This window comes from Sesamum indicum, linkage group LG8 (genome assembly GCF_000512975.1).
Source record: "Sesamum indicum cultivar Zhongzhi No. 13 linkage group LG8, S_indicum_v1.0, whole genome shotgun sequence".
Classification (NCBI taxonomy): Eukaryota; Viridiplantae; Streptophyta; class Magnoliopsida; order Lamiales; family Pedaliaceae; genus Sesamum; species Sesamum indicum.
The window spans coordinates 12314492-12330229 of NC_026152.1; the positions used below are offsets into that span (position 1 = coordinate 12314492).

At 36.0% G+C, this 15738-nt stretch overlaps 3 protein-coding genes across 3 annotated transcripts; 1 reads left to right on the forward strand and 2 right to left on the reverse strand.

The window, feature by feature from the left end:
• LOC105168375 (DNA polymerase alpha subunit B) lies at positions 420-6871 on the forward strand. Its single transcript, XM_011088435.2, has 16 exons — positions 420-577; positions 673-748; positions 1282-1407; positions 1862-2219; positions 2297-2392; positions 2580-2659; positions 3101-3176; positions 3275-3448; positions 4094-4198; positions 4299-4394; positions 4483-4575; positions 4677-4715; positions 4806-4847; positions 5790-5917; positions 6072-6198; positions 6327-6871. Exons 1-16 carry the CDS (start codon positions 499-501, stop codon positions 6483-6485), a joined length of 1854 nt encoding a protein of 617 aa, XP_011086737.1. The 5' UTR covers positions 420-498; the 3' UTR covers positions 6486-6871.
• LOC105168672 (TLC domain-containing protein At5g14285) lies at positions 7269-8027 on the reverse strand. The gene has a single exon (XM_011088804.1). It carries the CDS (start codon positions 8025-8027, stop codon positions 7269-7271), a length of 759 nt encoding a protein of 252 aa, XP_011087106.1.
• Positions 10466-15732, reverse strand: LOC105168376 (3-oxoacyl-[acyl-carrier-protein] reductase 4). The gene is made up of 11 exons (XM_011088437.2): positions 15525-15732; positions 14709-14851; positions 14197-14250; positions 13438-13518; positions 13310-13355; positions 13135-13229; positions 13017-13049; positions 11836-11970; positions 11635-11728; positions 11051-11133; positions 10466-10828 (listed from the first exon to the last, which is right to left on the reverse strand). Exons 1-11 carry the CDS (start codon positions 15682-15684, stop codon positions 10796-10798), a joined length of 957 nt encoding a protein of 318 aa, XP_011086739.1. The 5' UTR covers positions 15685-15732; the 3' UTR covers positions 10466-10795.

Below are 15738 nucleotides of genomic sequence, written 5' to 3' on the forward strand. Positions count from 1 at the left end.
CCAATCAGGATCGAGCCCCCAATTTTAAAAGTCACATGCATCGCATGTGACCTTTTCCGGCGACCCACAAAATTTTTCGGCGAAATTTGGACTGAAATTGCGAATTTTTCAGTTTTACGGGATCAAATTGAAACCCTAGATACTTACGGCACTAAAACGAAAATGGCCCATAGTTGTGGGACGAAAATTGTCTTTTGCCCTAAAATTAACTACATGATCAAACTTTAATTCAAAATAGATTTTTTTTTTTAAATAGTTAACTAATTAAAAGTAAATTATTTTTGGTGCTACAACTTTTCCCATAAGGTGTTGGGCTTCATCTAAATGGGCGGGGCATGAACCCTGCCCAAACACCCGACCCGACCCCGACCCGACCCGGGAACATGAAGTCCGACATTCTACTACTCATCGGTTATACTGGAGGCAAATATTTCCCGCCATTTTTCCTACGGCTCTCGAAGTCTCATCGAAAACCCTAATCCTGAGCTCCGGATCGCAATGATGGAAGAGGAAATCAAAGCTGAATTCACGAAGAACAGCTTCAGTTTCGACGACGAGGAAGAAATCCTCCAGAAATGTGAGATGCTCTTTTCGTTTCCCCGATTTTCAGCCGGTCGTCAATTTGAGGAGGGAGCCAAATTTGTGATGGTATATTTTCTTCATGTGTTTCAGGTCTGACATTTTGTATACAGTACAAGCTCAGTGCTTCGGATCTTGTCTCCAGTTGGGACTTGTACGCTATCAACAGGTTAGAATTTAATGTCTTCTTTGCTTTCGGGGAAGAAAGTTTATCTTGTTTCTTCTTCTTCTTTTTTTTTTTTTTTTTTTTTTTTTTTTTGGGTTTTTTTTTTTTCTTTTTTTTTTTTTTTTTTTTTTTTTTTTTTGTTTCTGTCGGTTGCTTTGTCTTCCGCATTTGCATGAATGTAAGGAATGGATAATTTTTTGGATAATGAAAATTTTCTTCATTCATTTAAAATCATTTTAGGCAAGTTATTGGAGTAAATGAGCGTGTTTTCTGAGTAAAGGAAATTAGATTGTTATATGGGCGTCTTTATGTTAGGAAGGTCGAGGAAACACAAGATATTGCCATTAAACTTTGTATCAAGGTTAGCTTTGAATAGTGGAATGCAGAATTTGTACCAAGAGTGACTTGCATCTTACTTGCCCAGAAAGAGTAGAATTTGGGAGAGAAATATGTGTACTTTTATTGTCTTTCTTTTTATATCTTAATAGCAATGAGGGCATGATCTGTCAGTTTGCTTATGATTTTGTTGTTTGCAGGAGCCTGGACTCCACGGTGCGAAGCTCGCACATGGGTGCATTTTTGGAGCATCTGCAGAGTGAACAGCTGAATAAAGTCAGAGAAAAAGAGCCTGGACTGCATTTGTACTCAAATGATGTAGCGATGTGAGTCTGTGTTCTATGGTTTCTGAGGTCCACATTGTTGTTTGTTATCACATGTGATTGCTCTTCATGCTCCAACCATAGGAACTGCAATTGGGTTGACACACTAATTACCTGCTACACCGCATTAGCCTTGTCTGTTGGACCATTATTAGCAAATATTTTGTATTCGGGTCGCAGAAGTTTTCATTTTGTTTTATGAATGCATTTAATATTGCTCGAGAAGACATGAGTGAATATCAATCCCTTCCTTGTTTTGTGGACTATCAGTTACCAAAATCAGCTCCTCATCTCTCTCCCAGGCTACATGCCTTCATGAGGGATGTAGAAAGCAGATTTATTGCAGGGCAGAGTTTGACCTTGGCCTCATTTTTTATTCTTTCACTGGATTCTCATGTTTCAATATGTGAATTCCATTTGATTAATGAAATTATGATAAGTCTGAAATTTTGACCAGGATACTGAATGGTAACTATGAAGAGGTAGAAGGCATGCTTCATACTCCCCCTGATAAACGCACATTAGCAAATGAAAAGCCATCTGATTCAGCACAGAAATCAAATGGCAGCAGATTTATCTCTGGAAAACCTCTTGCATCAGTAACACCTTTTGGGTCAAGGAAGAACAAGTTTGTCGTGCAATCCACACTTAATGAGCATTCCAGCATGCAGACCATTAAAATTGAAGAGGATCATGATAATTCTGAGGACGATATCATCAAGAGACTTCAGCCAAGCCAAAAATGTTCCTTGCTAATTGATAGATCCAAGCCCGAGCCAGGTTGCAGGTTCATGTATGATAGAATAGAAGATAAGGTATTGCTGCATCCAGTTGCTTCACTAGACATACTTTTCATTGTCACGGAGTTCTCATTTATTTGTTGATGATATAGTTCAATTTCCTGGAAGATTGCATCAAAAAGCGAGCAACTGCTTATGTCTCCTCCAAACATTATGAGGAACCTGTTGATCCTTCCATTGCTTCCCAGGTAATTCAGCTTCTCCATGTATGAGGAGAGGTGTTCTGAGATTTTACACATGCAATGTTCAAGGAATCAAGGTTTAAGTAATTTTAAAATTAAAGGCTTGTTTCTTTGAATTATCATTCTTACATGTCACTCTCTTTAGTTGACATTAATGTACCTTCTCTCCATTTAATAAACCATGTTGTTTCAGAAAAGCATTTTTGCTGTTGGCATGATCTGTTGTGAGGAAGAAGGCCGCCTGAAGGAGAAGCCTATTTTGCTGCAAAGCAGGTAAAGGCTCTTGCTTTGCATATTATTTTAAGTTGCTTGCTCAACATCTATATCTGTTTCTGGAGACTATTGCATGGTTCGGAGAAAAGATTGATTGTACCAATGCCTCAACCTGCTATTATTATTTTGGATGCGAGACATAGTTTCCTTATCTTGCCAATGATGGCCAAGTTTGAACATGTGATGCATACAACTGGCATAGTAATAGTTTAATGACTGTGAATAAAAAAGTAAGGACATTTATCTCACTGTTTAAGTTGTCACTTGGGCTGCTGAAATGAAGTGACTGTTTTGGTTGAGTAATAACCTCTATGTCTCTAAGGAAGGCATGCACTGTTAGCACCAGCAACATGAAAATCTGACATGATCCTTAGTAGTTCTTTCCTCTATCTCCTGATCTCTATTTTCACACAGTTACACTTCGTTTGACGTTTTTGACAGTGTTGAGCATTCTGGCGGGCAGCGCGTTCGTCTTGATTTGCAAAAACTAAACCAATTTTCTATTTTCCCAGGCCAGGTTTAGATTACTTCTTTTTAGGGAAAAAAAAGTTCATCTTCACCGATGTTTCTTACTTAGTAGTATAAGAATAAACTTTGATATTGGGTACTATACAGGTAGTAGCTGTTGAAGGGCATAATCCGAGTGGACACTGTCTTATTGCATCAAAGATTATTGATTATGTACCCTTGTCTGTTACTTCTAGCGAAGAACATCCTTCCAAGAGACAAGCCATGGACCACAGTCTTCAGTTAACCAATCCCCAACTCGATACGTCAGAGCTGTCATTGGTATGTAAGCCTGTATGCTGCATTCTGGAATAGGGAAGAGTCGGTATGTCTGCACATAGCTAATTGTAATGTGATGTCCACTGTGCAAGACCGGTCATGTATTGGTCTGTACTTGATACGTGTTCATATTTGTACTTTCTTTATTTTTGAAGGTGGATAGTTGCCTCTATGTCTACTCAATTGTCCTCTTGTTTCAAACATAAGGTTGACATAATTGGATAGATAAGTTAACAACTGGGATTGTAAGGATCTGTGAGTGGTGTTTTTATTGGCTGCATTTCCATTAAATGGTGTAGCTCACAGAGTTACTATCATGAGTGTCATAAAGTTGATCAATGAACCAACCACCAAAATTTCTTGTTACGAATAACATCTTGTAATTAAATCAAAACACAGGATTCCACTTAGTTACCTACTAAGGTTGGTATTGATGCAAAGAGGACGGGCACCATTTCTGTACCGTCTTTCTTTTGTAGAGTTTATAAGGATTGGAAATTACAAGTAAAAGTTACAGAAAATCTATTTTCCAGCATCTTAAACTTTGTTACTAAATTATGGTAGTTTCTTGTTAGTCGTGTTTTATATATTTATTGCACAAACATAAGATCCTAAGTGCCTTTCCTTGGCTACTTGAATCTTAAACAGATTGTTGCAGCAGGTCCTTTTACCACGAGTGACAATTTGTTTTTTGAGCCTCTAACTGAGCTTCTAGCCTATGCACGTCGAAAGCAACCTCAGTTGCTTGTCTTGGTGAGGACCTGCCCTTCACATTGTTAGCTGCCTCTATTTATTGTTAGTGTATTTAGAAGGACGAAAAGAACTAATATCTTACTGCATTTTCTTCTGACAGCTAGGGCCATTTATTGATTCTGATCATCCGGAGCTCAGGAAAGGAACTATTAATCAGACTTTTGAAGAAATGTTTCAACTTGAGATCCTTGGAAAGGTTATACAAGTTAAAACGAACACAGTCTGTTGCATTCATGTATCCAACTTCCTTATACATGTGTTCTTGCTATTAATTGTTCATGTAGATTCAAGATTATGTCGAGTATATGGGTTCTGCAGTGCGCGTGATTCTCATGCCATCTATTAGGGATGCCAATCATGACTTTGTTTTCCCTCAGGTGAGTTAGTTTAAACTTTTGTTTTCTGTGTCTCCAAATGCTGACTCTTCTCAAATTAAGGTAGTGCATAACATTGAGTAAGATTTTCTGTATTTTGGCAGCCTGCTTTTGATATTCATCCTGCAGATTTTAATCACCAGGTACACAAGATGGTTTATAATCTTAGGAATATTTATAAGGATGCTATGTTATTTATTGACATAATTGACATAAAATTTTTTGCTCCCCAGATATACAGCATCTCTAATCCAGGAATGTTCCATGCTAATGAGGTGACTGACAATCTTCACAATCACTCTGGTTCCTCTTTAGGGGGGATGTAATTGGTGTTTTTTGAATTTCTTATTCAAAGTGAATCTTGTTGATAAGTATGAGTGAGAAATAGTGCAAATTATTTCCAATGAATAATAGATCCAGAAGGAAATCTTCCAACTTCTCAAGTCCAACAACAAATGATGCTCCTAAAATGAATTAACCCATGGCATGACCCCGCCAGGCTTCTGTTTTTGCTTCAAATGCATTGTTCTAGAAACCATTTTTTTTTTTTTGGGAATTAACAACAGTGATAGTAAAATGTACTTACTGGAATCTTCTTTTGCTAGGAGACTACGTTAAAGCAGTGTGGCAAATGAGCAGCTTCTTGAACACTAGATACTCATAAGAGCGATAGGCTGGTAGTCAAGGCAATAGTTTTCAGAAGTACACCTTTTTCTGCTACAATAGCCAAAAATACTTAACCTAGCACATTGCATCTAAATATGTCTTGGGGCACACTGATAGATTTCTTCTAATGGTATGAATACTCCATTCTTTCACAATTTTTAGCTACTATTTTCCTTCCGGACATCAACAGAATGATATCTTATTTCCTAAAATGGCAATTTCCTTTCCCCAGGTACTCCTCTTTTAGAGTAATGCTGTGTCATTAACTCTTAACAGGCACTGTTAAGTTTAAAAATGAAAAAAATGCTCACAATTCAGCACTTCTTCAACTCCAATCAGAACTGCTGGCCAATTCAAACATGGACATTTAAGTTGGATGGAGGAAGTACCAACATAGAAATATGCAACTACATATATATGATTTTGCCTTCTCCTAGATTAAGCTAGAAATGAGGAAGAATGGTAAATAAAGTTAATAAGTATATTGTTCTGCTAACACGAAGGTACTGTAACTATGGAGAATTTTGTTAATTAATCTTCTTCACTTACAGGTCAAAGTGGCTTGCTGCACAGTGGATATACTAAAACACCTTAGTGCAGAGGAAATCTGTCGAAATCCACAAGGAGGGTCCAAGCAGCGGTTGACTAATCTAGCAAAGCATATCTTAAACCAACACAGGCATGTTCGATGGTTAATGCTGGGGGTTATCTTAGTTTGATAAGGGTTTAATGACAGGATTTTCCACTTAAGTTGTGTTTTCGGATCCTCCCTGTTCTCATCTTTTCTTTCATCACGTTTTGTCCTTAATTCTTTTCTTTATTCTCTGGAGCAGCTTCTATCCCCTATATCCACCTGCAGAAGATGTTCCCTTGGATTTTTCGCTCGCAAAGGAAGCTCTGCATATTTCATCAATTCCAGATATACTCATATTACCTTCAGACTTGGCTCACTTCGTGAAGGTTAAGATCCAAGCTTCCTTCTTCTAAGATCTTTATATCATGAAAAACGAAACAGAAAACGTGCATTGTTCATAGAGTAACTAGGGATTAATGTAACCAAAGCAAAATTCTCATTTTCCCTTGAACAGGTGCTCTCCTTTGGAGAAGGAAATGATGGAGAAGAACAACTGAAGTGCATTTGTGTAAATCCTGGAAGACTTGCCCGAGGCGAAGGAGGGGGTTTCTTTGTAGAGATTAACTACAGAGGGAACCCAGACTCATCAAACGCTTCAATCATCCGCATATAGGCCTTGGACCAGATCTCAAATATGGAACTATCTTCTACTAATTGTATCTTGCAACCTCAAAAGCAAAAGAAAAGCAAACTCACAGTGGAATAACTAGATTTCACCCAAAACCTATTCTTGAGGTCCTGATGCTGATGATTGAACCCCTCGTCTCACAGTATTGGTGATGTGATGGTTTTTGGCAATCTGGCAGCTGTTCAGCCGCGCTGACAAACTTTCGTCTAATGTTGTGGGTAAACCATGTATCATATTCTTATAGGTTTCTTTGCTTTGTCTAGGGACTACTCTTTTATCTCTTTATGGGGAAATTATGTATGTATTTCAAATCTCTTGTAATCAGTGTGAGCACTGGCAAAAATTTTAGCATTTCTTGATCTTTCTTTTTAGTCAGTGACTTTTACAACCCCATTCATTATGTGCTTGTTAACAATCTGAAATATATGCTTCTGGTGTCCCAAAATATCCTGTCAACAACAATTCATTGCCAATGTACAGAATGATACAAAATGTGGGAAGAATCTTGCCATATGGTAACTAGCCCTAATATGATCTAATGACATGGTAGAGTGTAATTCATTCTTTCAATTGACATGAATTCAGTCAAACGCAAGCTTACCTAGAAATCCCCCAAAAGTCATCAAATTTCCTTGACCCTAACCTATACCTAGTACAGGATAGCAAGAAGCAAGAAGAATAACACACAAATTGCTACATTGTGAACAACTTTACAATGTCTGGCTTCAAGACTCAAATAAGACTTACAATCGATGAAATACCCCTAACTTAACTCAACTTCTCTAGCCCTTTCTTCGTCTTCCTCTCTCTGTACAAGTCAATCCAGAGATGCAGAACCCACAAGATGCTACCCCCAATACCTCCTACTATCACAACAATCCAAGAAATCCAAGCCCACCTGGGAATCAAACCATCAGCTACACCACTATTGAAAACCAATCCTATCTTGTACACATACATTGGTCCAAGAATCCCCCTTACCACACTAAAATAAGCATAAAAATAGGGCGACAAGAACTCAAACACACCAGCAGCCTTTTTTGAGTCGACTTTCCGGTATCTGGAAAGGCTCCATGTGTTCTGGCATGATGTTGTAACCTCCGCCAGAACAAGGATGCCCAAAATGGCCACTGCCCCATGTCCAAATAGGTACCGGCACGTCGTTAGCACGTAGAGTGAGGCTACATGGTGTGCAATAAAAAGCACATCACTTGGTATCAAGACCATGTAATGAAACAGGTCCATCAAGAAATAGGCTATGCTGTGTTCAAGAACTAAGTTCTGCAAGGCAGTGTTTGGAGAAGTGAAATCAAGTTGGGCTAAGCTGTTTTTAGATTGCAAGATTGAGAGTATGGATAGGACAAGTGCAGGGGTGCCATGAGCTAGAGACATGAGACAGCTTGCAGCTTCAGACCTATATTTGTTGTTCCAATTCTTGAATACGATGAAGTATCCTAAGATATATGTGAAGATGAACCAGAGTGTCAAAAGAGGAAGAGGTGAGTCATAGAATATGGGGAAGTCCATAGATGGAAAAACGGGAGAGTTATCACAAGAGAATACAGTTCTTGCACTTAGGACAAGGTTTGAAATACTAAAAATCCAGTGCTGTAAGTGCCTACCAATTTCAAAAATTGTGGCAGTACATAGATGTTCAGATTTTGAAGTATAAGGTAATCATTTCTTCCTATTTTCAAAGTTTTATTTTATTAAGTGTTGATATTTATTTCAAAAAAATCAATTGGACCACATGCGCAGTGTCACATCACTTTGGCAATGTCATATAGAAATACTTTGTGCTAATAGAATATTCTAATACACACTCACAAACACCCCTTCTCACATTGAGAAGAATAACTTGTCTATCTTGAATTCATCCTCTTTAAGCAACCAAAAATTACAAGAGTGATGAAAATGTGGTGGAGTCAGTGACCCACTTGAGAGACAAGGCCAGATTAATATAATATAATTATTGATTATTGATTGTGGCTAAAAGAGAGAGTTTGTCAACTTAATGCTCTCCACCTCTCAAAACTTTAATATATTATGTGGATATACAATTCCAACAACACTAAAAAAGGTAGGAATTTTGCAACTACTTAGTTTTATACAAAGAAATAATCAAGGGATAATTGCAATCTCTTCTGGGAAGTTGGTGTAATTATATATAATTTTTTTGTAATTTTAAAAATTACATTTAGCATTTATAAAGTTTATTTCTTTTTAATAAATAAGTTTCTTTGCTACTCAAAATTCATTAAATTTGCTCATAGTAAGAAAAAAATAAATAAAATTAATAATTTTCCTTGATTGATTTATTACTAGCTTATTGCAGATCAAATAATTTTTTTCAAACTAAATTATTCTTATAAAGGTGAAGATAAACCTTCTCACATTTATTAACATCTGAAGACATATCAAGGTAATTTAGTCATAAAAATATTTTTTTGACTTACAATAAATCAATAATATGTCAATTGGAAGTAAATATAGAAATTTTTTTCAAATTTTTTTGTTAATATTAGCAAATTCAAGAAGTTTAACTAACGGAGGGACTCATTTGTTAGACGAAAGTAAATCTCAAGAATATTAAATATAATTATTCAAATCGTAAGAAAATCTACGTATAATTATATCAAATTTTAAGAAATGAGAATGTAATTATTCCAATAATCAATTACATTCATAGTAATTATTGAGACTAATTCACAAGTCAGCTTTCATCGCATCCTTCCATGCGCCACATCCTATTATTGCACTATTTTTAGAGGAAATCATATCCACTGACCTTAAGAATTTAAGTTTATATTTTTATTGATGAATAAATTATTATTATCTACTTTTTTAATAATTATCAAATTGGATTAATGATTACGATAATTATTATCATGATAGTCGTGGCATATGACGATAAGATCAATTTACTTTTTAAATACATTATTGATAAAATCATATGAGATCATTGTTGAATTTGTTGAAATACTTTTTACTTTTTAAATACTTTTTAATTTATTTACTTTTTAAATACGATAATTTACGTTGAAATACGATAATTTACTTTTTAAATACTTTTTAAATACATTGTTGAAATCATATGAAATCATACGATAAGATCATATGACGATAAGATCAATTATCAATTTGTTGATGAAAAGAGTTGGAGGCAGCCATTGTTGAATTTTTAACATGGATTAAGGGTTTGTGTTTAACTTAATTAAGTGGACCAATCATTCCAGCAGTGTAATTTAACGGATTTAATTTGAGTTTCATGGCTAAAACCTAAAAGGTATGCACCATAAGACCATAATTAAAATAGTTAAACTTTGAACCCTCCAAACTCTTGTAATCAAATCTGAAATAATAAGGTCGAATGCTGATCCCACTAACAATTGACCATTGTTGGCTCAGGGGTGTTTGTATATGCTTACATGTACCCAAACTTTTATTTTCAAACACTTTCAGCTCCCAACTTTTATTACTTTACAACCTTTTACAACGTATTCCTATCACAAGAGCAAAAGTTATTGCAAACACCCTCTCAATTCACACCATTTCTAAGTTGGATATTTGTATTCAGTAATTTTAAAATACTCACCAATATCCAAACTTAATTTCACATTGAAAATATCTACATCTGTGGTACCAATTTCTGACTATTTATTTATCAGTCCAGTGACAACATAGCATGGGAAACACAGTAGTGTCAAGTCAGCAACTTGTTTTATCGTAATTGTACTTGTAGAGGCCTCACATGTCAAGGTCAAGTGATCATCACCCCATAGTGCAGAAAAGACAACATAAGCTAATCTTTTTCTCTAGTATGATGATGCTTCAAGGTTCTAACATTTTGCCCTAATATAGAATAGATGTAAACAGTAATCAAGAATCAGCAATTTATATGAAATAAGTCAGGTTCAACCCATAAATATGGGGTCGACGTGAAGAACTCTAATTTGTTCGCAGTATATAACAAGATTGAGCACTAGCTATTCATAACACGGACAATATTCAGAAAAGAACAAGATTGGAAAGTTGCTGTCATCGATCTTCCTACTGCCAATTCATAGTTCTGTTCGTTTTTGTTAACTTACAAACTGATTAGACAAAGAAATTGCTACAATGAACTCAGCATTTGGCATCTATCATATGAAATCGAACTGTTACTGCATTATTTCAATTGGCAAAACTTGATACAAATGCATACAAGCAGGTGGAGTTGGCCGGAAACACCACTCACATGGAGAAGGAAATCTAGACCCGCAGTGAAACATAAAGGATAATTTAACAGAGGGCTTTTACATGACCATACCTCCATCAATGGTTAATACCTGTGAGATTAAAGAAAGTTAAAAATGAGTAACTGAAAATTCTAATAGCGAAAAAAGAGCGAACTGCATGATGCTACGAAATGCATATGGAGTTGGCTAGAGGTAGTAAAGAGTTGAAAGGTAAATGAAAGTCGCTCTACTAATGGGGCATATAGCTTCTTGAAGGTAAGCGAGGTGAGTAATGACAAGAATGAGAGAGGAGAAAGTAAATGTGTTATAAACCTGTCCAGTGATGTAACCAGCAGCAGAATTAAGGGCCAAGAATTCAACCAACCCGGCAACTTCTTCTGGTTGACCGTACCTTGCTGGATTTGATATAGCAAAGCAGTAAGTATAAATTAAAAAAAATTCCAAAGGACTTGAATATTCCAATGTAATTAAGAACAATGGATTCTTTGCCAGATAACAGGACGTTGAAAGGATTATTTATTAGCACAGAAACTCGATTATGCAGATTAATGTCGGTACTGGACCACTGTAATCCTTTTGAAAGATTCACTAAATTAAGCTGACATCTTTAAGTCAAATACAGCACCATGTAAGTGAAACAATGATAAAAACAAAAACATCATGGATTTCATGAACTTGTTCAAAGAGGCCAAGAAAGTGCATTATCAAGAAAAGTAATTCGTGTCATGCTGGTAAAGATCAATTGGTTAGGACTTAAGATGAAAATGGAGATGCATGACATTGAGAAAGAAAGCCAAGAATAACTGTTTAGAAGCAGTCCCATCTTTTCTTGTGTTTTAAACTAAGGAGTATCGAAATGGACAAAACCGATTTAGATTAAAATAGAAATAACTAACCCAATGGGATGGCCTCCAATATCTTTTTCTCAAAGTCCGCCCCGAGCTTAGCAGTCATATCAGATGCAATGAATCCAGGAGCAACAGCATTTACCTGTCAATATAAGCCACCTTTCAGTCCAAAATTTGCACATGCTAATGCAGGCTGATCTACCATCGACATGTATCACTGGATAAAATAAATAATTCCAGCAAACTCACAGTTATATTTCTGCTTGCATATTCCTTGGCAACTGTCTTCGTGAGTCCAATTACCCCTGCTTTTGCAGCACTATAATTGGCTTGGCCGACATTGCCCACAAGACCAACAACAGATGCAATGTTTATTATCCTTCCCTGCCAAATCAACGGCCAACTTCTATTAGTCTTAAAACCAAAAACAAAGATCCCAAATAGTCTACATAAACCGTAATGTAAGAAATTCTTTCTAATTCTTAAAATAGGAAGATCAAATAGTCACATAATCCTGTTCAATTTCTCAAATGCATAAAATAAAAAGCTAGCTGTCAACTGCAATTTACATTCATTGTTCACCCACTCAGAAAAGGAAAAGGCCATATCAATATGGATATGCAGACAGAACAAAGAGAAAATTATCAAAACATAAGCTCTTGAATGTGACCAAACCAACTAGCAAACTAAGGAGTTTTTGAGAAAACTTCTACTTCAAGAGAAGTGATTACTGTAGAAAAAGCTGAAAGGTGTAGCAGAATTAAAAGTAGCTAGTCACTAGTGTTCGTAAAAACATGAGAAACATTGTCTCATGTGTTAAAAAGATACTTATTTTTGCTTACATTTGCACTTGTCATTTACTAATATAAAAAAAAAAAATATTTTTTTAATTACTATATTTCAGATTTAATTTATTGACAGATAGTTGCCATTGATATTATTAAGATATTTAATACTATAAACATAAAGTTTATTTAAATAATGCTCACACCGAATTATATTATTGTTTCATTAGTACACTAAGTAAACTTGCATGACTGGAAAACATATCTCATTAGTTAATCATAGCAACTTAATTGATATTTTTTCCTATAATATAGAATAGTATCAGATAATGTAGTAAGTAAAAAATTCTAAAATATTAAATTTCTGAAAGCGTTAATTCTAAACTATTTGAAAATCCCAATATCTAGTTTACATGTGGAAATTTGAAAAATAAATCTAAATAAAAATTATTATAATGAGGGTAAAATAGTCGAAAACAAAGTTGAGTTTATTTACAAAAATGCTACACTGCCTTTTTTTTTAAAAAAAAAAAAAGGAGCAGACACAACATACACAAACACTCCAAAAGTGCTCTTTTGAAGCTAAAAGCTGTTGTAAACACTACCTAACTGAGGTTAAATCAAAGAGATACAGAACGGTGATACCTTTCTCTTCTTCATCATTATTTTAGCAGCTGCCTGCAGAGAAAACAAATCTCAGAACTTATTTAAATGAATGTAAGAGTTAACATCTGCAAATATAGGAGCTCCTTCAGAAATTGACCTGTGTGCATAGGAACACGCCAGTAAGGTTTAGATCAATGACCTCCTGCCATTGAGACATCTTCATTCTCATCAACAAACCATCCCTTGTAATTCCTGAATTTTTCTCAAACTTTTAGAGGAAAAAAATAACCCCAAAACAGTTTGCAACCAATGAAGGTCGACCTTTTGCATACCTGCATTGTTGATCAAAACATCAATAGTTCCCCATGCATCAATTGCCTGCAGACATCAACACCACATGTTGATAATGATTTATTCAGCATAAAGTTAAGAAAGAACAATGATTGGAGAACTCTCTCACGGTTTTTATCATGGATTCAACATCTGCTTCTTTGGAAACATCTCCACCAAAAGTAAGAGCCTGTCCACCAGATGCCTCTATCTGCAAGAAATAGCAATCAACAATGACTTTCAATTTTACACTAAAGCAACAAAATTGGGTATAACTAAGTACAAATTTACTCCTAATCCCGATAACATGACTGCATAAGTTATAGATTTTCACTTCAACTTCATTATACTGTAGTTTTGCACTGATTGACAGCATACAGAAGCACATATCATAATCTCTAAGGTTAAGCACCACCTGAATTAGACAAATAAAATCCCGTATCCAGGTGACAAATTTTTACTTTGTGGGTTCCACACGAACTTAGGGGAAAAGATAGGTGCAAGAATCAACACAATCTATATCAAAATACAGTTCCAACATGCACCAGAATGCATTTACAAAGGGTTGGTGGCACACGCTCAGATCGTTGTGTGATTGTTGAAACACTATAAAAAGATTCTATTTATTTCTTACAACAGCTTTTACTTTATGCATCTATGGAATTTTAACAAATGAAGACAAAATATATAAAAGTGACAATCAGAAAAATCAAAGTTGGAGAGGCGAAAGATGTTTGTGAGAGAAGGGCATGTAGAAATTGGAGAGAGTGTGGAGAGAACAGTGGAGTTAGTGAGAGGGGAAGGGGAAAAAATTATCTGAAGGACCAAAGGACTAAAAAAGACCATCTTCAATAAGAAATAGCTTAGATAGAGGTAGTTTGTTATTTACCTCTTTGCAAACCTCTTCTGCCTCCTTTGACGACCTTGCATAATTAACCAAAACCTGGAAAAGATCATGTAAATCAGTTTGAAAGGGGTAATCAGAAAGAAGCCCCAGTGAACAAATCCCGTTCCAGCAATTAATATATGGTACAGCAGCATGCAGGATTCCATGGGCACTGACTCACGTCTAGCTGAGAGCAAACAGGAGTATATGGATGATAATGACGTGTGTTCAAAATTTTATCGTTTACAAGGAATCACGAAAGTGCAAAAGAGTTCAGCAACCGGACGAAGAAAAAAGAAAGAAGGGACCCAGAGTTCCTTAAGAATGTTTCAGAAAGTAATTTCATACAGTAAATCAGTAATCAAACAGTCATCATATATATGGCACTTCATTGCTACTCAGTCAACAGCTGCCATGTGAAGTTCAATTGCAGAAACATAAAGGCAAGGTAATACATATTAGAAAAGGTGAACATCTTAAACAAAATCTTATTGGAAGCAAAGTAGAGACCCAACCTTGCAACCAGCTCTTCCCAGAGCCAGAGCAACAGCTTTCCCAATTCCTCTGGAGGCTCCAGTAACAACAACAACTGGAGCTTCTACTTTCTGTGCTGCCTCAGTACTCACTTGTTCAACGGTGGCCACCTGGGCTTTTATGCCTGCACATACGGACCAATTAAAGAAATGCCAGCACAATAATGACAAAATATTTGGCGCTGTTTGGTTCCACTTTTAAGTTGTCTTTCTTTATTTTTGAGAATAAAGAGAGAAAATAAACATATTTGTGTCTGTGTGCTGTGTGTATCTTTTTTTTTAAAAAAAATTAATATGTTTGATTTTGTGTTTTGTATTAGTGTAAGATAAACGAAAGAACAATGCTTTCAAGATGTTTTATTTGTTTTCCACATAGCAAAAAAACAAACAAAGCCTCATGAGATAATCCAACACTGTCTTCTAAACATGGCTTTCCTAATACCACCTATTTGTATTGTATTGCTCCATGAGATCATAATTATTAAACAATCCCATTATATTAATTCTTCCGTACAAATCAAATCGAAAAAATACCTCAAAGAATCTGGTTTCTCATCTCAAAAATAATTGTACCACCAAATGGAATAACGCCTACGTATATTACTTGTCCAGCCCTAAAATGGCAGTACTTAAAACAGGAACAATAATTGCCCAACTAGGCGGTTCAAACAAAGGAGCACAGAAACTAGTCACCCACAGAGTTGCGCACCAATTCTTGAAAAAAACTTGTTGATCGGATCTAATTCACCCTATCCCCCTAGCACCAATCACCAAAGCACCGAATCCAAACTCTCATACCTGAAGAAGAAACGGATCCCATGGGTCTGCATTGCAAATTAATCGAGCCCGGAAGCTTCACCGGCAACGCAACCTGCCTGACACTGGCGAACTTGCGGTGAGAGATCCCAGCGGAATTAAGAGCAACAACGGCGGATCCAGCGGCGGAGGCGGCTGCCATTCTGGTGCATATTGCGGGGCGGAGAAGGGAACGAGGAGAACCGAGAGGCGCCAC